General features: G+C 37.4%; 1 protein-coding gene and 4 non-coding genes across 5 annotated transcripts; 3 read left to right on the top strand and 2 right to left on the bottom strand.

Moving 5' to 3' along the window:
* Positions 1-10,978: 10,978 nt before the first annotated feature.
* LOC126882827 (5S ribosomal RNA) lies at positions 10,979-11,097 on the top strand. Its single transcript, XR_007697405.1, has one exon. It is a non-coding gene; the product is annotated as a 5S ribosomal RNA (ribosomal RNA).
* Positions 11,098-11,495: 398 nt separating this feature from the next.
* On the top strand, positions 11,496-11,568 carry Trnar-ucg (transfer RNA arginine (anticodon UCG)). The gene has a single exon. It is a non-coding gene; the product is annotated as a tRNA-Arg (tRNA).
* A 1,496-nt stretch (positions 11,569-13,064) lies between these two features.
* On the bottom strand, positions 13,065-13,137 carry Trnar-ucg (transfer RNA arginine (anticodon UCG)). The gene has a single exon. It is a non-coding gene; the product is annotated as a tRNA-Arg (tRNA).
* A 429-nt stretch (positions 13,138-13,566) lies between these two features.
* Positions 13,567-13,639, top strand: Trnar-ucg (transfer RNA arginine (anticodon UCG)). Its single transcript has one exon. It is a non-coding gene; the product is annotated as a tRNA-Arg (tRNA).
* Positions 13,640-14,734: 1,095 nt separating this feature from the next.
* On the bottom strand, positions 14,735-16,225 carry LOC126882571 (uncharacterized). Its single transcript, XM_050647543.1, has 2 exons — positions 16,122-16,225; positions 14,735-15,864 (listed from the first exon to the last, which is right to left on the bottom strand). The coding sequence occupies exon 2, from the start codon at positions 15,854-15,856 to the stop codon at positions 14,735-14,737; it is 1,122 nt and encodes a 373-aa protein (XP_050503500.1). The 5' UTR covers positions 15,857-15,864; positions 16,122-16,225.
* Between the last annotated feature and the right edge of the window lie 6,243 nt (positions 16,226-22,468).

The raw sequence follows: 22,468 nt of genomic DNA, 5'->3' as shown, positions 1-22,468 counted from the left end.
TGGTTTTTATGTATTTGTGGCTCTTGGAAAAAGTTCCTGTAAAGACAGTCAACCACAAGTTATTATTGGCCGGACACACCCACATGGAGTTTGATGGAAAACACAAACACAGCATAATAGAGAGAGCTTAAAAACAAATGAAAACTAACACCATTTTCACTACAAATGATTGGGCAAACTCTATTGCTACATGCTCAGAAAAAAATCGATTTGTTGTCAGACAGATGTGCATAAAAGACTTCTTTAATTTTCTCTTCTTGAGGAGCAAAGACGCCCCATTTATATCAAGGAAGAAAAACACAAACAACGAACCATTTCTAATATCCAATGCAGTGTGGTTACAGCTTCGAAAAGGGGACAGAAGGCCGTCCGCACATGGGGCGACGCTCGAACTACTCGACTCGATTCCAGTCGCGTAGGTCTCTCCCCGCTAGTCATGTTCCTTTATTGTGGCATTGAGCTCCGTACACGGAGCGTTTAGGATTGCAAATCTCCTTCTTGTACGACTCTCGTCGCTTGCGATCCGTAGCGAACGAGAAAGTTCGAGTGAGACGCACGTTTCCAGTTATGTAGGCGGTTTATTTTATTCGTTTCCTTCCTTTATTTTATTTGTTTTTTGTTGTTTTTTGCGCTTAATTAAATTTTAGTTTTATTTAAAGATCGCTGCATGTAATGTCGTTGATTGTAGTACAACCTACTAGCTTTGTGGAAATATATTGTTTGTAATATAAAATTCTGAAAACATTGAACTTCTGTTTCTAGGTGTTTAATATAAAATTCGTTGGGGAAGTAGAAAAATGTTCTCAGTATAATGCTCATTGTGTTCAAATTTTACTAAAAATGTAACAATACCGTACTTTTTACAGATCGAAATAGTCGTTTTGGTTGATATATAAAAAATGCGTTCTTCCTGGTTGGAAGATGTGAGCAAACTGAATCTACTAGTGTGCGGAGAACAATCGCTTGTGCCGCAGGTTTCGTACAAGACGAGCAAGACGCGCGAACATCAAGACGTGTCTTCGATCGACCCATGTGCGGACGGCCTAAGCTATACTACAAAACCAGTTTTGAGGAAGATTCATTCAAAAGTGTTGAACTGAAAAGAAATCGGAGGCAAGAAAATATTAATATGCCATTGGCAATTCCACAAATACATAAAAAGAAAATGAGCAATGAAAAGTACAACGACCTCATGAACCTGATGCAATGGATCCCTGAAGAATACAAATCTTTCTTTGAAACCTTCCACATGGTGAACACGAAGGCAACTTCCCTGAGGATGACTCGACTGCTCTTAAATAATTTTTTTTCTCCTTACTTCTTTGACAATAATGTTCAAAATTAATTGAAAAACATTGACTAAATAGTTTTTCATCTATGTTTCTTTATAATAATTACATACATGTTTTTAATAGTAGCACATAAAGTTTATTTCTAAACACCTTTTCCTAGATAAGTAAGTCCTATGAGGGATTTTTAAAGAGCCAAAATAACGCAAGTTCAGGAGTAAGTCCTACAGTAGGGTTTTGTGTGGAGCCACAATAACATACTTAAGTCCACTTTTTACAAAATGGGATATAATTTATTAAAAAAAAATTAATCAAAAAATTATAAAGGATACTTATTTGAAATTCCCCTGCACCGACTTGCAGGGGAGTGCTACAGACCCGCCCAGAAGGCTAGAAGCCACTGAGCGTGTGGTCTCTCCCATAGAAGGGGTAGAGGACACGGGAAAACCCGAAAGATAGCCTTCAATTTAGAGGAAGGCAGAATAAAGATCCTGCAGGTCAACCTACATCATGCCAAATCTGCGTCGGCGGTTTTGTGCAGAAGGTGTGATATGGAAGACCTGGACTTGGCCCTACTGCAGGAACCATGGCTCCACGGAGGGAGAGTTGCAGGCTTGAAGCCGCAACAAGGTAAGTTACTATACGATGCGAAAGGAGAGACACCTCGAGCATGCATTGTATATGACAACGAAGTAAACTGTACAGTGATTCCGGATATTTTCTGCGGAGACTTTGTTACAGGTATTCTAACCGCTTCCACCGAGGAAGGTAGTAAAAGATTTTTGGCTGTTCTGCCTACTTCGCTGGAGAGAAGGTCTTCCGCCCAGGCATAGTAGAGGACGTTATAACCTACAGTCGAAGGGAGAACCTTCATCTAATACTGGGATGTGATGCCAATGCCCACCATCTGGCATGGGGGAGTACGAACATCAATAGTCGAGGTGAGTCTTTACTACAGTTCATCTTAAGCATGGGTTTAGAAATAGCCAATATAGGAAATAAACCTACCTTCGTTACGGCCACGCGCAGAGAAGTCTTAGATGTAACATTTTGCACTGGAAAAACGTACGATACTATAAAGAATTGACATGTGTCAGAGGAACCTTCATGTTCCGATCATAGGCACATTCGATTTGATTTAGCTACTTCGATTCGAATGGTGGCAAGATTCAGGAACCCGAGAGAGACGGATTGGGAAGGCTATAGAGGCTCAGTCGAGAAGTCTCTCGAGGGAGGAATCGGCACCATAAGAGATAGGGAAGATCTCGAGCTGGCAGTTGAAACGGTGAGTGGAGCTGTTCTGGCCTCTTACCAGGAGAATTGTCCAGAGAGAGAAAAGAAATGAAAGAAAAACACATCCTGGTGGAATGAACACTTACAAAAGCTTAGGGCAGATGTAAGAAGGCTATTCAATAAAGCCAAATTCAACCAGGAGTGGTCCATATATAGAGAAAAACTGACGCAATATAATAAGGAGATCCGAAAAGCCAAAAGAGACTCGTGGCGAAAGTTCTGCGAGGAAGTTGAACAGGCTCCCGCATGCTCCAGAATCCACAAGGTCTTGGCTAAGGATGGTATTGTGAATCAGGTCGGCCTCTTGAAGAAAGAGGACGAAAAGTATGTGGAAACCCTGGAGGAAAGCTTAATAATGCTCACCAAGGCACATTTCCCCGGCTCATCTATTGACAATAATCCTCCGGTAGATGTAGCTTATCCCAGAAGGCCTACTAAGGCGGACTGGAAATTAGCTACCGACATCACGAGACCGGAAAAAGTCAGGTGGGCGATCAATAAATTCCAGCCATATAAATCACCTGGAATGGACGGGATCTATCCAGCCTTCCTACAGAAGGGACAGGATGTGATTATCCCGCATCTAACAAAGATCTTTAAAGCTAGTTTGGCATGGAGATATATTCCAACTGCATGGCGAAGGGTGAAAGTCACATATATCCCCAAGGTTGGTAGGGTAATGGACCAGACCCCCAAGTCATACAGACCAAAAAGTCTATCCTCTTTCCTAGCAAAAACGCTGGAAAGATTGATAGACAGGTATATTAGGGACGATGTACTGATGGAAAAACCACTTAGCGATCGTCAATACGCATACCAGCCAGGAAAGTCAACTGACTTGGCACTGGATGATCTTAACAGACTGCTCTCAAAGTCGCTAGATGACAAAAAGATAGCGGTGGCTACGTTTCTGGACGTGGAGGGAGCGTTAAATAACGTCTCCTTCGAGTCTGTAACGGAAGCGCTTAAAAGGAGAGGAGTTCCTGCCTTCATATGCGAGTGGACAAAGGCGACCTTAGCAAACAGGATCGTGGTGTCCTCGTTAGGTGAAGCCACCATTGAAGCGAAGGCAGTAAGCGGCTGCCCACAAGGAGGAGTTCTATCCCCATTACTGTGGGCTACGCTTATGGACGACCTACTTAACACGCTGTCCAGGGAGGGTTTTTACTGTCTGGGATATGCGGACGACTTGGTAATTGTAGTTCGAGGACGCTTTACCAAAGTAATTTCAGAGAGACTTCAAGTCGCTCTGAGGATGGTGGACTGCTGGTGTGAGGAAGAAGGCCTAAAGGTTAACCCTCAAAAAACATCCGTTTTTCCCTTCACCAGGAAAAGAGCACTGCAAGGCTTACAGCCACTAGCGCTCAAGGGAGTAGAAATCCCATTCACAAGTCAGGCCAAGTACTTAGGGGTAATATTCGACCAGAGGCTGACATGGAATGCACACATTCAAAAAGTCACACAGAAGGCCATTATGGCCCTGAACAGATGTAGACGAATGTGTGGTAAGAATTGGGGGTTAAATCCTAAAATGAACCTCTGGTTATACACAAGGGTTATAAGGCCCATGCTAACTTACGGTTCAGTGGCGTGGTGGAACAAAACGCAACAGTCCGGGGCGATTCGATTGCTCAGTAGCACACAAAGACTTGCATGCTTGAGTGTTACAGGAGCCATGAGAACAGCCCCAACGGACGCGCTAGAAGTTCTACTAAACCTACCACCTCTACATATATACATACAGAGTGAAGCCAGATCAACAGTACATCGGTTGATCCAGGGCCAAGCTCCAATAAGTATGATGCAGGGAACTGATAACTTAAGGCTATACCAGGCAGACCCCGTTCTAGGAATGCCTGTAGACCGAATGGTTACGAGGTATAGCTTTAACAAAAATTTTCAAGTCACAATACCAAAAAGAGAGGACTGGGAAACTGGTCCGCCGATAACGGCAAACTCAATATGGTATACGGACGGCTCCAAAACCGATATAGGTACAGGGGCTGGAATATATGGCTTAAAACCAAGGACGGAAGTCCAGGTATGTCTAGGGACATATGCGACCGTATTTCAAGCCGAAGTAGCTGCTATACAAAGGTGCGCTATGGAACTAATCAGTCGAAATCTAGATAACGATTCCATCGTTATCTATTCGGATAGTCAAGCGGCTCTGAAGGCTCTCAGTTCGGTACAGGTCGATTCATGGCTGGTATGGAACTGTTTGAGTGTCCTCTCTCAGGTGGGAAGTCGAAACAGATTGACACTTGCCTGGGTGTAATGCTAGTTCGCCTCCATGTGGTGCACCCTGGGTAACGCTAAATGAACTAGCAAAAATTTGGCGGCAGACGAACGAAAAACAAAAACAATATCCTGCCAAGATCACAGATCACAAACAGAAATCTTATCTATACGTAAACATACGATGGGAACAAATAAAGGTTCTTCTCAGAACCAACTGACTAGAGATCTCGGACCGTGTATCCGAGTCTGTCACCTTAACATCGAGGGCATAAGCCAGGCAAAATGCCAAGTGTTGCAAAAAATCCTACACGATAACGACATTGACCTGGTTGCCATACAAGAGACCCATACTGAAGACAAAGTCCAGCTTGATTTAAGGGGAAAGATACCTGGCTACGATTTACTGGGAGCCACCTATGATAAACATTACGGCGTCGCAACCTACATTCGCTGCAATATAGAAAATGGTTTCCTACTTTCTGCTTCCAATGAAAATAATATACATGAAGTAGTCACCAAGATTGGAGATATTACCGTAGTTAACATATACAAACCTCCAGCCACTACAGGGAACCCAGAAGTGCTAAAGACTCATCCACATCCTACTATATACATCGGCGACTTCAACAGCCACCACGAAATGTGGAAGTACACCACGAATGATGAAAATGGGGAGGCACTAGTAGAATGGTCCGAAGAGAAAAACACATACCTAGTTTTTGATGCCAAAGACAGAGGAACATTTAAATCAGCTGCATGGAGAAAAGAATATAACCCAGACCTATGTTTTGTCTCAAAAGATACCAATGACAGACCACTAACAACTGCGAGAAGTGTCCTTGCAGACTTCCCACATACTCAACATCGTCCGGTGCTTATCACCATCGGAATATCAATTCCAATAATTAGATCATATCCTCGACCCAGGTGGAATCTTAGAAAAGCAAACTGGAAGAAGTTCTCTGAACAACTAGACCGGACCTTGAGCTGAGCTGGGTCCCTCCAACCAGCAAACATTATGAGAGGTTTGTGGGCGCAGTAATAAGCACTGCCAAGAAAACCATCCCTAGGGGGTATCGCAAAGAATATGTGCCTGGATGGACTGAAACATGTGAAGACTTATACACGAAGTTTCTCGAAAGTGGTGACCGAGAAATAGCCGATGAGCTTTTACAAAACATCGATACAGCTAGACGCCAAAAATGGATAAAGACTGTCGAAAACCTTGACTTCAAAAAATCAAGCCGGCAGGCATGGTCCTTGTTGCGGAAAATTGGAGGAGCTAACCAGCTGGAATCCAGAGAGTCTAAAATGTCTCCTAACAAGGTTGCCTCCCATATAGTATCTCTATCCAGAGCTCCACGAGATCGAACACATACTACCAACGTGAAAAGAGACTTAAGGGCATTAAAACAAATGAACAGAACGAACTCCGAATATTCAGCAAGAATAATTATTTCTGAAATCACACATGCGCTGAAAGAAATGAAATCAGGTAAAGCACCTGGCTTTGATGGTATCCATCCAGAGTTCTTGATACACAGTGGTGCATACACGAAACAGTGGTTTGCAATGTTCTTTAATGATATACTTCAGTCAGGTAACATTCCTTTCTCACTTAAGCGAACAAAGATAATTGCAATTCCGAAACCGGGCAAATCAAACGATAAGCCAGAAAACTACCGCCCCATAGCTCTACTCAGCATGGTATATAAACTATTAGAAAAGCTTCTCCTCAACAGAATTAGTCACAGGATACTAGAAAATGTCCCCATTGAACAAGCTGGCTTTCGCCCTCATCGAAGCTGTACGGACCAAGTGCTGTCATTAACAACTTTTATAGAAGCTAGTTTTCAAAAGAAACAAAAGACAGCAACAGTATTTATAGATCTAACAGCAGCATATGATACTGTTTAGAGACAGGGATTAATATATAAACTGGCCCGCATTATCCCCTGCAGAAAGATAATTAACCTCATTGACAACATGCTGACCAACAGAGCCTTCCAGGTTATAATGAGAAAGGAGACGAGTAGACAGATAAAACTTAACAATGGTCTTTCACAGGGTTCTGTCCTTGCCCCTTTACTTTTCAGCCTCTATATTGCTGACATGCCTGAAACCGAATCTCGGAAGTTTGGATATGCTGACGACTGGACCCTTGCAACAAGCCACCAATCTTTAGAAACTACAGAAATCACTCTCACGAATGACTTATCCATCCTCAGCGAATACCTTAAGAAATGGAGACTACAGCCAAGTACTACAAAAACTGAAGTATCAGCTTTTCATCTAAACAACAAGTTGGCAAACAGAGAATTGCGAGTGTATTTTAATAACAAGCTGTTAAAACACAATAAATACCCGAAATACCTTGGGGTTACTCTAGACAGAACGCTCACATTCAGAGAACACCTGACGAAAACAGCAGCAAAATTGAAAACACGCAACAATATAATACAGAAACTCTGCGGCACTACATGGGGGTCCACAGCATCAACATTAAGATCCTCTGCTCTTGGCCTGATATATCCGGTGGCAGAATACTGTGCTCCAGTGTGGCTAAATAGCAGGCATACCCACCTGGTCGACACCCAACTAAACCGTACTATGCGTATGATAACAGGCACAATTAAGCCCACCCCTACAATGTGGCTACCTACCCTTAGTAATATAGCACCACCCAACCTACGCCGCGAACATGCATTGGTTAAAGAATATAACAAAATAATGGACAGTCGCCAGCTTCTAGTCCACAACGACATCCCCGATATTCTTGGAAACCATCTCCGATCCAGGTTACCCCCTCTACAATCTGCTCAAGCGCTGCAGCAATCCAACTTTGACTTAAATACCCGATGGAGAGAAGATTGGGAAAGTAGGACAGATCCGCATTACCATAGTCTACCGGACATCATAGGGAAACCTGGCGAATTTGAACGTCCCCGTAAGATTTGGGCAGCCCTTAATCGAATTCGAACAAACTGTGGAAGATGCGCCGACTCCCTCCACAGATGGGGTAAACTCCCCTCGCCTTCTTGTGACTGCGGCGCTGCAAGACAGATGATCAGTCACATTGTTCAGGACTGCCCACGCAGAGCATACACAGGCGACCCTATAGACTTTGTAATGGCAACCGAAGGGTCAATCGAATATATAAAAAAATTGGACATCTGTTTGTGATGCATTGTATAATGCATAAATCTAAATATATTCTGTGATATACTTAAGCCATACGCTAAATAAAAAAAATAAAACTTGCCTGGGTGCCGGGACATAAGGGTCATCGTGGCAACGAGAAGGCCGATGAATTGGCCCGAGAAGGCGCATCTACGCCACTGGTTGGTCCGGAACCCGTCTTTGGAATCGCAAATACGATAAAAAGAGCAGCTATACAAAAATGGGCGCAACAGAAGTCTCTTGAATGGTGGAACAACTCCCCAGGACAGAGGCAGGCCAAACAGTTCATCAAAGGACAGTCGGCTAAATTTACAACAGACTTACTTTCGCGTAGTCGAAGCACTGTCAGAATGATAGTGGGTCTGCTGACTGGACACTGTAGACTCAATAGACACTTGAGTCTCATAGGCCTGACAGAAGAGGACACCTGTCGGTTCTGTCTGGAAGAAGAGGAAACCGCTCTACACGTTCTGTGTCATTGCGAAGGTCTCGCACGAGTGCGGTTTCTAGAACTCGGTGAGGAAAAACCGGAAGCACCAGGCTACATGAAAAGGCCACTATCAAGGCTGTTAAGTCTCATTAAGAGGACTAAGCTAGATGAAGTGCTTTAAAAGAAAGGGGAAACACAATAGATCTACTAAGGTCGCAGTGTATCAGGCTCTATTGGCTGCCCCATTTTCTACATTCTACATTCTATTCATTCTATTTGTTAATAATACAAACAATAGTTTGAAGGTAAATTAAAGTGACAGCTTTGTAATTAGCAATTAGGTAACTTTTTTAGTTTTTGCTCTCTCCTGAAAAGTTTCTGAATCTCCTGTCTTCGTTTGTCGGTAGAGTTTCTGGACACCCTGTATAGATGTAAAATATTTAAATGGCTATTAAAAAATAACGGTTGAAGATAAAAAGGTGAAAATTTAGGATTGTATGTATCTTTTGTTTCTACATCATACAAAATTAAGAAAGAACGGTTTCTCAAAAAATTTAAAAAATATATCAGAGGGGGCAAGCCCCCTTATGACGTACGGGCATGAAATCAGAGTTATGCCTATTCCCAGTCCGGTAGAATACACGTGTAAAATTTCATAAAAATCTGTTGAGCCGTTCTCGAGTTATAAATGGTGTAACTAACATAACTCGACTTTCTTTTATATATTGTTATGGTCTATTATATCTATTTAATTAGATTGATTAGCAAATTCTTACTTTAATTAATTATTCAATTATTTTATTTACTGCCTATGTAAAACAAAAACTAAATTTAAATTAAATTTTCCAATCAATTTTATTCTCAGGGCTAATTTTGTATTGGATACAATATCTGTGATCTATGGCTTCTAATATGTCTGATTGCTTACTTCTTCCAGGGTGGAAGCAGGGAAATTGAAAACACTATTGTTTTTATCAAATAAGCCGTGTACATGTGATTCAAAAAATATTAAATTTAAACTTTGTTGCAACAATCTCTTACTTAATCAATTAAACTCTAACTCTGATATCTCCTTGTTTTGACAAAAAAATTATTTAATTAATTTATTATTTACTCATACTAAATTTAATAAAATTTACTTTTCTTCTTTTGACTTGATTTCTTAAATTTTAAATGACTAACTGCGCAAAAAAAGTTCAACAAACAAATAAACAAATATGGGTTTGATATAAACAAATTTTCTCCATTCCGACAAATAATTTGACTGACCTTTTTGTTTCTTCACTGCCTCGTTCTCTGGATTGCGCCGTCCTTGATTCTCCCAAACACGTACTCTCTGGATGTTGCGAAAAAGTCCCTCTCGTCACGACTGCTTCCAAAAATCATACAGGATTTGCTCGAACTCTGTTACTCAGTTTTCCTTGTTCGATATCTTATGCAAAAAGATATTAATCAGCTACTCGTTCTAGACAAAACAAAAGAAGCTCCCTCGGACCAGGAAAATTGACTCTTCAACCGGTCGACAATTTGGTTTCCACTTGACTCTGCTCGCAAAGGCCGATTACACACACTCTACACTGATTACTAAACTTTTAAAACAAAAAACTGGACTGCTTTCCACCGATGTTAATTACACAGTAGTGACCTCTCGTCTCTCGCCAAATTCTGACTCCTAATTTCTTCTCCCTTCTACCTCATCTTTCCCACTCTATCAAAAACACGCCTCTCTCAAAACCATTCATGCCCATTTCTTCTGAAACAAATATTTTTCCACAGAACTTTTCCAATTTGTCATTTTTCCAATTGTACACCACATTAAAAACCTTCCCGGAAAGGATCTTAAAGCCGTCTTTGTTTTCGTCAACGATGTCCACTTTCTAATCACCGAAATGTTTGTTCATGTCCCATGCATTTCGTCGAATCACTTATTAGTCGTTTCACTTTTTCCCCGAAACACTTGCTTAATAGCAAAATTAAATTCTAAACAATTTTGGTGATGAAAATACAGGGTGATGAAAAACTATCATTTTATGGTCGTTAATATAAATTTAATTTTTTCCGAATTTCTTTATAAAAAAAAACAGTTCTACAACAATATATAGATGTAAAATATTTAAATGGCTATTAAAAAGTAAGGGTTGAAGATAAAAAAGTGAAAATTTAGGATTGTATGTATCTTTTGCTTCTACATCATACAAAATTAAGAAAGAACGGTTTCTCAAAAAATTAAAAAAATATATCAGAGGGGGCAAGCCCCCTTATGACGTACGGGCATGAAATCAGAGTTATGCCTATTCCCAGTCCGGTAGAATACACGTGTAAAATTTCATAAAAATCTGTTGAGCCGTTCTCGAGTTATAAATGGTGTAACTAACATAACTCGACTTTCTTTTATAAGTATATAGATTTATTAGTCAATATTTACGGAAGTATTATTTCACATACGAAAAGGGTAAAAAAAAACTTAAAAATATCCCTCTTTCTTTTATTTCTAAATATCTAAAAATATCTTTCTAAAAAAATCAATTTTGTTTCAATCATAATCGGCAACGGCCATACCACACTGAATATACCGGTTCTCGTCCGATCACCGAAGTCAAGCAGTGTCGGGTGCGGTTAGTACTTGGATGGGTGACCGCTTGGGAACACCGCATGTTGTTGCCTTCCTTTTTTTGTTTAATTTTTGATATTACTTTAATAAGGTCAATACATAAGGTATGTAAGTATGCCAATATGTTGCCAAGGAATTATTGAATGAGGCCCGTGGAAGACACACCATCTATTAAATAATGTTTTGTTGGATTTTGAAAATGATTGGGGTGTTGCAAGCAATTTTATCAAATTTAGTTTTTTATTTATTTTTACTAAACTTTTGAGTTGGTTGATTTTTGACACAAAAGAGATGCAATAATTTTAATTTATTTTATAATAAAGAATATTTATCATGCACGTTTGAATATTTTTGTATAGCTATTCATAGTTATTTTGTATAGCTATTCATAGTATTGATAGTTATTCACCACCTCTACTGTTTATAGCAACGTTGCGGCGAAGTAAGCACAGACCGTGTGGCCTAATGGATAAGGCGTCGGACTTCGGATCCGAAGATTGCAGGTTCGAGTCCTGTCACGGTCGATTTCACTTTTTGATTTTTCCATATTTTTTTGAAATCAACATTTTATTTTATTAAGTTTTTATTATTATAGTATTATTGTATATCACTTTAGTTATGGTTTTAAACTATTGCAGCAGTGTTACGTTATATATGTAGTTATCGTTAATGGAAATTAACCAGTTTCAATCTAAAATACGATCATTTTCACACTTGAAACGTTCTGAAAATACAAATCCTGTATTTGAGATTGTGATTAATTCCCATTAAAAATACTAAACACTTAAGTTGTGAGTGTTGGTCTGCTATTTCTTTGTGGCATTTTTATAATTAACTATTCTAAATGGGAAATAAGCCACAATTTAACTAAAAAATTATTTTATTAACGTCTCTACGTCCACATCGGACGTAGTTGTGAAAATAAAAAATATTAATAAATTAAACAAAAATGTTGTCGCTTAGTAAAAAATTCTTATAATAATTTAATGTAATCTAACTCATTTATATCGGCAATTCAGACATATATTATACAGTTTAAAATAGAAAACTTTAAAATGATATTGTCAATTTTTATGAGTTGCGTTCCTGGGACGACTTTATTGAAAGATCGTTCATTCGATTACATGAAATCAACTTTAACTCAAGAATATCCGTCACAAAAAATCATAGCATGCGATCTGTCTTTAAAAAGACAACCACACATGCAACGGTGACAGTATTGAATCTCTATAACGCGAGAATTTTACTGTCACCATTGCATGTGGTTGTCTTTTTAAAGACAGATCACATGCTATGATTTTTTGTGACAGATATTCTTGAGTTAAAGTTGATTTCATGTAATCGAATGAACTATCTTTCAATAAAGTCGTCCCAGGAACGCAACTCATAAAAATTGGCAGTATCATTTTAAAGTTTTATCATTTTAAAGTTTTCTACTTTAAAATGTATCATTTTAAAGTTTTCTACTTTAAAATGTATAATATATTATGTCTGAATTGCTGATATAAATGAGTAATAGATTAAATTAAATTATTAGAAGAATTTTTTACAAAGCAACAACATTTTTGTTTAATTTATTAATATTTTTTATTTTGACAACGACGTCCGATGTGGACGTCGAATCGTTAATAAAATTATTTTTTTAGTTAAATTGTGGCTTATTTCCCATTTAGAATAGTGAATTACTTTAGTTGTTATCTTATTATAATGTTCTTCCATTCTGCCCTGTCGGATACTTTCCCTCGCCACTGCCTGCTGTTCATGGCTTTAAGATCTTCCTATTCGTCGTCTATCCATATTTTACAAGGCCTTCCTTATGTTCTATTTCCTTGGGGACTTGGGGCTTCCATCATTCTCTGGATTACTTTTACAGCTCTGGCATTATTTTACTTTGTGTTTGTGACTTCACAAATCTACAAATTACACTTACAAACACTTATATTATTAAAATATAGATATAAGTTAAACTAAAATAGTGTGAAAAACAAAACAAAAATAAAAATATATAAAAAAGTAAAATCGACCGTGACAGGACTCGAACCTGCAATCTTCGGATCCGAAGTCCGACGCCTTATCCATTAGGCCACACGGTCAGTGGCGTTTCTGTTATCAAAAAACGGGGAGATCAATTTTAAAATTTTAACAAATTCTTATCCTTAGAAAGTACATAGTTAAAAAAACAGGAAAACAGTAATAAACCGTTAATCATTGAGCGTTCTTTTTACCCAGGTTGCTTTAGCTGCCTTTGTGGTATTGTCACAGTAGTATTAGTTAATGCTCTGGAATTCAGGGCCTTTTAGCATTGTTATTGCAAATTGGTTGCATTGCTTCCTGTTGCGTTTCTTTGTATTGGCCATTTTCCAAATTTTTAAAGTTCATTTTACTTTTTTTTTAACGTTGCTACACCGTACTAATGTTGCTGGTGATTACTGTTCTTTAAACGTTCTAGTAACTTGTTTGTAATACGAACTTGTTTAATTTTAAAATTGACCTTCCCATTCTTTGGCACTAGAAACGCCACTGACCGTGTGGCCTAATGGATAAGGCGTCGGACTTCGAATCCGAAGATTGCAGGTTCGAGTCCTGTCACGGTCGATTTTCGTTTTTACTATGATGAATGTTTTTCCCTTCAATTCGAACACCACCATTGTCCTAGACCTTAGATATTAAGTCTCAGCAGGAACACCTGTGGTTAATTCAAATTGTAATGAAATGCAATCTGTTTTGGTATCTAATAAAACAGACCTCTCAATATGCTAGGTGGAATCTCTATACTTAGTTAATTTAATTCGACACCATCTTCTACAAAACAATCGCAAGGATGATTTTTCAAAAAGGAATAGATGAAACAACGTTGATGGGGAATACAGTGTCAGTAGGTAGCAAGCAGCTGTCCGCGCAAAACTTTTATCTCCTCTCTTGTTGAATCTGCGGTTATGGATCGGCTGATAACAACTATAATCAGCAACGACAGATATCATGTCCTGGGCTGTGAGGATGACCTAGTCATCTTAGCTCAAGGAAAAGTCAGAATGGACCTCAAATGTAGGACTTAACATAAACTCACGAAATTTACCAAAAGGAGGAATTTAGAGGGGTCGAGTCCTCTAAGTCTAAATGATACATAAGGTACATGCAGCCAATATGGCCATGCTAATACGTTTTATTTTTTTACATAATAATGTTTTCAGTTTTTCAAAACTTTTGATATGCTATAGTATAAACTACATTATTAGACAGATATTCTAAGTAATTAAAAGTCAACCGTAAGAACCGTTACAAAAATATGAGTAATATAAGATATAATATGAGTTAGCCATATTGCCAACCGGGTGTATGGCAATAAGGCCATACAAAATATTCATTATGTACAGAATTACAAAAAAATGTTATTCGGGAATAATTGAAATAAAAGGTCAAAATAATAACATAAGCTAAAAAATTAATTTATTATGACAGGTCAATATAGGGTAAATGCAAAAACAAATTTTTTATTCATAAAAATGAAATTTTTATCCACAATCTGGACACATGAAAATTTCTATGACATCGTCTTTAGTGAGTCCCATGAACTCCTCATGGACGTAAGCCTTGCATTTAACACATAAGCGCATGTCTGCTTGTCTATCTTCCCTGCAGAGTTTACAATACCAAGACTCATTTAAAATTTTACATTGTGGTTTTGGTGCTCTAGATATTTTTGATTTTTTTTTTGATATTCGTACTTGATACTGAAATATCCTTAAGAATTTTGTTTTCTTTAGTGAACAAGTTTCTTGTGACAACTTGGGCTCTACTGTTCAGAGCAGGTTTTCTGGGTTTCTTAGCTTTGGTTAGTACCATATCTGGAGTTGGTAGCATCTCAGTAAACGAATTGTTCTCGTTCAAGGCAGGATCTTGTACAATTTCTTCGTCAGAATAAGAGTTATTAGATTCATCGTGTACACTGAAATGACTGTCTGAATCACTGCTGCTGTCATCATGGGTACAAGTTCTGGCTCTAGTACCGTTTTTCTTTTGTGATCTTACACCAGATGTGGATGGACCAGCTTCTAAAGAAATTGAGCGATCGACATTATTTTCCTTATTCTCTAATAAACCAGATGTATTAGATGGAACTGTTTCTTGAGACATTTGCTGTTGCTGTTGAGGTTCTTGGTCCTGATTTTGACTTGCAGTGCTTGGAGCAAATGCAATCTCTGGAATTGCTTCACGATTTAGAGGATATATCCCTGTTGCTCTGAAGCCTGCTTTAATATTTGACATTGTCATTGTTTTATCCCAAACAGCTGAAAATATGCCTCCAAAACGCATCTTACTAATTGAACGTTCGTCTGGATGCGTGGAAAAATATTTCACAATGAATTTGTTTAGTTTTTGGGCTCTTGCCGGATTTAGATTTTGTGCTTTTCTAACTCGAATTTGAGGGTTTCTTTCCATAAATCCCTTTAGCCAATATCGCCCAGCCTTTTCTTTTTCTTCTCCAAAAGGATTTGGAATATTATTCAACTTGGTATACCGGTAAACACATCGACGAAGTACACTTGCAGTTAGCGGGTAACCTACTTCGGATAACCGAATGATTCTTCGACTTAATTCAGCTTCTTGTTCTTGAGTTAAGATTGGTTTACGACCCATGGCGGCTTTTCCTGTCTTACCTTGCTCGACATAGCGCCTAAGGGTTCTCCTTGGTAGATTATAAGTTGTACTGGCCCTATTTACTGACATACCCGCGTTCACAGCTTGAAGCGCTTGGGTTAAGTCTTCTTCACTCCATTGCCCTCTTATGCCTCTAGAGCGAATACGACCCATCGTTATTCCTTAAACAATAGAGAAAACATTACAAAAAAACTGGTATGATACATACGCTATTAGGAAAATGTAAGAGTAGGAAAATGCAATATGGCCATGGCCATATTGCTGTCTATCGATAATGGCCATATTGCTCACATGAACCAAATCAACTGTTTTTTCAAATATAAGGCACTATCATAAACTTATCCAAAAAATAACTGCACTCATTTATCATCGTACTTTTGCACAATCTAAACGTAATATCTACTTAAAAAATACTTACGTGATTGTTACTGTAAAAAGAGATATAATAAGTTTCACGTTTATAATGACGCACTTACGAGGCACTATTTTCTTCTGTAATGCAGCACACACTCACAATGTCGGCTTAAGACTGATTACCGCTGATTACTCTACTAGCGGCTGTCGTATTTGGCGAACATACTGTTTATATCTATTGCGCCATCTACTGCAAATTCAAGGTAGTTACCGAGTTATAAGGAAGTGGCCATATTGCCTGCTTGGCCATATTGGCTGCATGTACCTTACTTAAATTACTACTTAAGTAAAGTAAAGTAGCTTATAGTTACTTGGAATCAGCAAATAGAACAAATAACCAAGAGAGCGATAACTACACATTAATGGAAGCACTCATGGGCGCACTCATGAAAATGTGGAGTTTAACATAATATTATTATGCAAATCAAAGTTTTCATTCTAATAAAATATAAAATAATATTAAATTAAAAACCTTATTGGGACCTTTTTTTTTGGTTACACCTCAGTGGCTTCTAAAATTGCAAGCCAAGCGGATGCTGGATCAAAAAGAAAAAGATGAGGGAATTCTACAATTTGCAATTTACAACTCACCTGTCCAGCGCGGAAAAAATTCCAACGAAAAATGGACTCTTACTTAGACAGAAGTAAACTAATAGAAATAAAAATGAATAAACATTTTCATTTCGTTGCAAAACGAAACCAAAGCCGTCTTACATTTCAGTTCGTTCAGAGAGCGCTACAAGCACTCTGTTACTATGATGATAACTTGTTAGATCTGATGATAAACTTATCATCAGAGAATGCATATCTAGCTATATCTGAACGATTATTTCAGTTTGTTCAGAGATACTAAATTATGCATTCTCTGAGAATGATTCTCTGATGATAAACGATAAATTATAACAAGTTTTGAAACCGGTCAGAGTGATTGTAGCCCTCTCTGAACGAACTGAAATATAAGACGGTTTTGGTTTCGTTTTGCAACGAAATTGAAAATGTTTATTCATTTTTATTGCTATTAGTTTACTCCTATCTGAATAAAGGGTCCATTTTTCGTTGGAATTTTTCCGCACTGGACAGGTGGGTTGTGTATGGCAAATTGTAGAATTCCATCATCTTCCTTTTGATACAGCATCCGCTTGGCTTGAAATTTTAGAAGCGACGAGGGTGTAACCAGAAAAATTGTCCCAATAAGATTTTTATTTCAATATCATTTTATATTTTATTAGATTAAAAACTTTGACTTGTTTCTAGCAGATGTCGCTTAGACACCCATGCCATTTCGTTAGTTGCAATTCGAGGCTGAATCATTTCAGTTTGTTCAGAGATAGCTACATACGCTCTGATGATAAACTAACAAGTTTTGAAACCGGTCAGAGTGCTTGTAGCGCTCTCTGGACGAATTGAAATATAAGACGGCTTTGTCTTCGTGTTGCAACGAAATGAAAATGTTTATTCATTTTTATGATATATATTGGATTTATAACATGGTGGTAAAACCCACAATTTACGAAGCGGACGAATATATATGCAAAAATAGCCAAGCAGACATGGGAGTCCTCATAAGCCCTAAGGTGGACTCTAGGCTATTGTGGGAATGTCGACACGAACTCGACAGACTGGCGGAACGTAACAGTGTTCCACTGGTATGTGTCCCAGATCATCAGGGAATATAATGGCCATGAAAAGCTGATGCACTTGCCAGAAGAGCATCGGCTAAAAAATATTTCGGCCAAGAGCCGGCTGCACTACTGAACTACTGAACTACTGCCAAAAATAATAGCCCGAGACCGGAAAAAGCCTGGATCCGAAGCTAATACTGGGAAAATATACCAGGTCAAACACATGGCAAGATATGTTGGACGATTTGTGCTAACAGGGCTGAAGTACTGCGGAAAACCAGCAGAAATCAGCTCGAGAGTCATAACAGGCTTCCTTACTGGATATGCGTCAGTCAAGTGACACTTGTTACATGGAGACTTCTTCAGCTACAGAGGTTCTGTAGCGGTGAGCCTGATACACTTAACAATATCTTGCATCGCTGCGAGGCATTGGATCGCAGACGGCAAACACATTTTGGAGACAAAGAAGTGACTAAATATATTATGGTACCTTAATACCCACTTGAGATGTGGATTTATCGACGAATTCTTAAAGTTCCCTGGACCGCACGAATAACAAATCAAGAAATCCTGAGAAGAATTGGTACAGAACGACAACTGCTATGCTCAATTAAACAGAGAAAAACGGCATACCTGGGGCACCTAATTAGAAACGAAAGATACCAGTTTCTGCAAACCTTAATTGAAAGAAAGATCGAAGGAAGAAGTGGAGTGGGCAGGAAAAAATGTCATGACTCCGTAATGCCAAACAATGCACAGGGCTAAGAAACCTAGGAGACCTAATTCACACTGCAAGGGATGGAGAAAAATAGTCAAACGTGATCGCGAAGATCCATTAGTGGATTGCATAAGAAGAAGAAGAAGAAGAAGAAGAAGAAGAAGAAGAAGAAGAAGAATACCCATCCACTAGATGTGTACGAGTTGGTAAAGGGTTTCAGATTCCTGGAATGGAAGGTGTACAATAAGTCTGAACATACGGAAAACCAAAATACTCGTAATAAGTAAACAACTGAATATAAAATCGTCTACATATGTAAATAATATCAAAAGCAAATTGATCAAATTGTTTATCCTGGATATCAATTAAATTGTAACGCAGAGACTCACGGCGAAGTTATATCTTGGATAGAGCAAGCCAGAGCCGCTTTTAGAAGGATGTCCAACGTAGATATTATGTAAACAGATACCTAAAATGCTGAAATTCACATTGAGGATCCGCCTACTGCGCTGCTATATACTTGTTCTCGATATTACTTTATGATGTCGAGTCCTGGACTGTGGATCAGGTGTGAATAAAATCGATCTAAATCGCCTTGAGGCTTTCGAAATGTGGTACTATAGAACAAGTTTAAAAGTTTCTTGGGTCGAGAAGATTTGAAACTCCACAATACTAGAATGTCTCAGCAAGGACAGCAAGACTACTAAGATCATTAAAAAAGAGCATTAAAAAGAGAAAGCTGGAGTATTTCGTACATGTAATGAGAGGTCCCAAATATAGGTTGCTATAAAATATACTATGCAAGGGAAAACAGCAGGCAAACGCGGTCCAGGACGAAGAAGAACCTCATGGTTGAAGAACTTGCGAGATTGGTATGGTGTTGATACAAGCATGCTATTTAGGGTGGCAGTGAATAAAATTAAGTTAGCTATATAACGTTCTGAGAGGACATGGTACATGAAGAAGATGCATAACTAACTTAAAAGATTTAGCAACTAACTTCAAACTGTCGTTTTTATTTTGTCGGTTTGCGCGTACTTCAGACTGTCGTTTTTATAAAAATTCACTCCCATTCATTTTTACCAATCGCGCCAAAGAAGTACTTATGTATAATTTAAAATATAAGAAATTTTTTGGCGACTCATCTACTAAAGTTTTACCATATCAGATAATATAATATATCGTCGGCCTCATATGAAAAGTGCCTAAGACCAAATCAACAAATTTTAAAGGAGACGAAAAAAACTAATTTAAAGAATGATTTTGACTTAAAACTTTATCTTATTTGACACAGTTACTTAGAATAGTGTCCATCAGCCTTCTCATAAAGATAGATCTATTTTTAGAATATTATTACTTTAAAAACGGAGTTAGGCAACTTTCACTTTTGATTTAAGGAAAACTTGTGGAGTTAGACACATTAATAACGAAAATCATGAAGAAATATGCGTAACTCCATAAAAAGTCTCAAAAATAAACTGTGAAAATGCTTAAGTCCCACAAGAAAAACGAATGTGGGGTTTTAAGGATAATAATGCCACTTAAATGTAATTAACACAAAAACTATAATAATATGATCAAATTGAACTTACCTTCAATAAGTTTACACTATTTCCTTAAAGATATGTTAGTTTATAATACTTTTCTTGAAGAAATAACACAGCAGCGTAGGAAAAGTACATCTAACATCAATGACATTGATGATGCACTGATCTCACTGATGGATTTTGGCTTGGCAAGTTTCATGTGATTCACCAACGCCGTGGAGTTGGGTAGAATTCTTTTTTGTGGTTCTAGCGACATCTATTGACTTTTTTGAACTTTTTGGTAGATGCGTACCATAAATATTATTCAGATGGCGCAAAAATCTCATTTTTGCTTATTTTGGGACTTAGGCACTTTTCATATGAGGCCGACGATATGCGATACATATATCGAAAATTCGAATTTAGTTGGAGTAGATGCTACCACGATTACGAAGTGTAGTTTTTGCTTCATAGGTAGCGCCAGCAGTTATTGATAGTCATTTTTTATTCAAAATGAGTCATAGCCAGTGATATGGGAGAGAGTGATATGAGAGAGAGCTCTCTCCCATATCACTGGTCATAGCGTTGATTGAAATACCTCAATCAACGGTCATAGTAATTGGAGATTATTAAAATGAATAAAAAATAATAAATAATTAATTTATTTTAAAGATCTTTTACCACAGTATTAAAAACAAATTAAAATTTTTATTTAAACTATTTTTAATTTCGGCTTTTCTTTAGTAAATTCTTAAACAGTTTAGAAGTTTTCCGAGAGATGCCGCTACAGTCGAGTTTGACAAATAACTATTTTATGAAACTTTACAGTTAATTTCTAAAAACAAATGTGTAGTTTTAATTTAAGAACAAAATCTTGATGAACTTAAACTGCTCGAAATGTTAAGGAAGGTATAATATTTAATGGAAAAAAATTAACCTAATCGAATCTAATAATAGTAGCGCACTCTCTTGGAAAACTTTTAAACTCATTTGGCCGAGCCCTACCACAAACCATACATACTTATAGACGTTTCACGACCATGTTAATCTTTCGGATCGAATTAACGCCATCTCTTGATTGGAATGGGAACTAAATTGACAAATTTTAGTTACGTGAGAATTTCAAATTATAAATTTTGCGGGATTTTTGATGAAATTTCGCAGGAAATTAAAACAACAGAAAGACAATTCAATGTTTTATTCCATATTTTACTGAAAACTTCAAATATTCCAATTTGTTTTCAAAATGCTAAACACTACTGCTATGTGTCACGTGAAAGCACTGATGTGTATCGAGTTGAATGAAAATTTTTTGAAAGAATCTTGTAGATAGGATGATTGTTTAGATAAATATTACCTTATAATCTTTTACAAACTTCCAAAAATATGTAGGTCCGTAATGTTGATGACACACTTGTCTATTGGAATAAACTGTTTCAGGATCTATTATATTGTTTTTTTTAATGTGGAGAAACACAACACGGGATGATCAATGTAAACTAAAAATTCTACTCATAAAAATGGAGAGGAGGTTAATACACTTATTAAAATTGTGATTAAATCTAATTAAAAACGTAACACCACTATAATAAAATAATTAAGCCACAAACTGTAAAATAAAAAGTAAATAACAAATTAATTTAATTGTCAACTGTCAGTTGTTAAATATGACAAGAGAATTGACTGACAGCGACATCTCTGGATTGGAATGGTAACTAATTTGCTGTCTTGACCTTGACAATTTACGTGAAACGTCTATGAGTATGTATGGTTTGTGAGCCCTACTGTGATGTGTGGTGTGGCTTTAGTAATAAACACTATAAATTTTTTGTGCTTTTGTTTTTTAAATGATTGTGAATTTCTTTTTTACGATCAACATTTTTATTTTCCTATTTACATTTTCTCGGGTTCAGTCTTCTCTAATATGGTGCCACAAACTTTCCGTTAGCAGTGTCGCCTTTTATCGATAGGTGGCGAGAGCTATTCTATAAAAAATTAGTAGTTAAAAGCAATTTGAATTACCTACAGAAGAATTAAATGTTAAATGTATGTAATAAATACATAATTAAGATGAAATAATAAAAAATTGAGATGAGAAATTAAAATTGGTCAACGACCAAGGTAACTATATTTTATTAAAAAAGTATTACCTACTAATGGTAGGTACTTAATTAAAGTAGTCCTTAATTAAATGTAGTACTTAGTACTTAATTAAAGCAAAGGAACCACGTCTTTGCTGTATTTATTGACTATGAAAAGGCCTTTGATCGTGTACAGCATCACAAATTAATTAAAATATTAAAGGATAAAGGAGTTGATGATCAAGACGCACGAATCATAATTATACTGGCGTCAAACAGCGACAGCTTGCATAAATGAAAAATCAACAGAAACATGTAAAATTAAAAGATGTGTCCGATAGGGTTGTATACTGTCCACACTGTTATTCAATTTATATTCAGATAGAATATTTAAAGAAGCGCTG

This window comes from Diabrotica virgifera, chromosome 3 (assembly GCF_917563875.1).
Source record: "Diabrotica virgifera virgifera chromosome 3, PGI_DIABVI_V3a".
NCBI classification, from domain to species: Eukaryota; Metazoa; Arthropoda; class Insecta; order Coleoptera; family Chrysomelidae; genus Diabrotica; species Diabrotica virgifera.
The sequence above is the reverse complement of the archived record's forward strand: the minus strand, read 5'-3'. Positions and strand labels throughout refer to the sequence as shown.

Excerpts from the sequence above, each read along its gene's own strand:
- LOC126882571 (XM_050647543.1), bottom strand. The coding sequence starts at position 15,856 with ATGGGTCGTATTCGCTCTAGAGGCATAAGAGGGCAATGGAGTGAAGAA.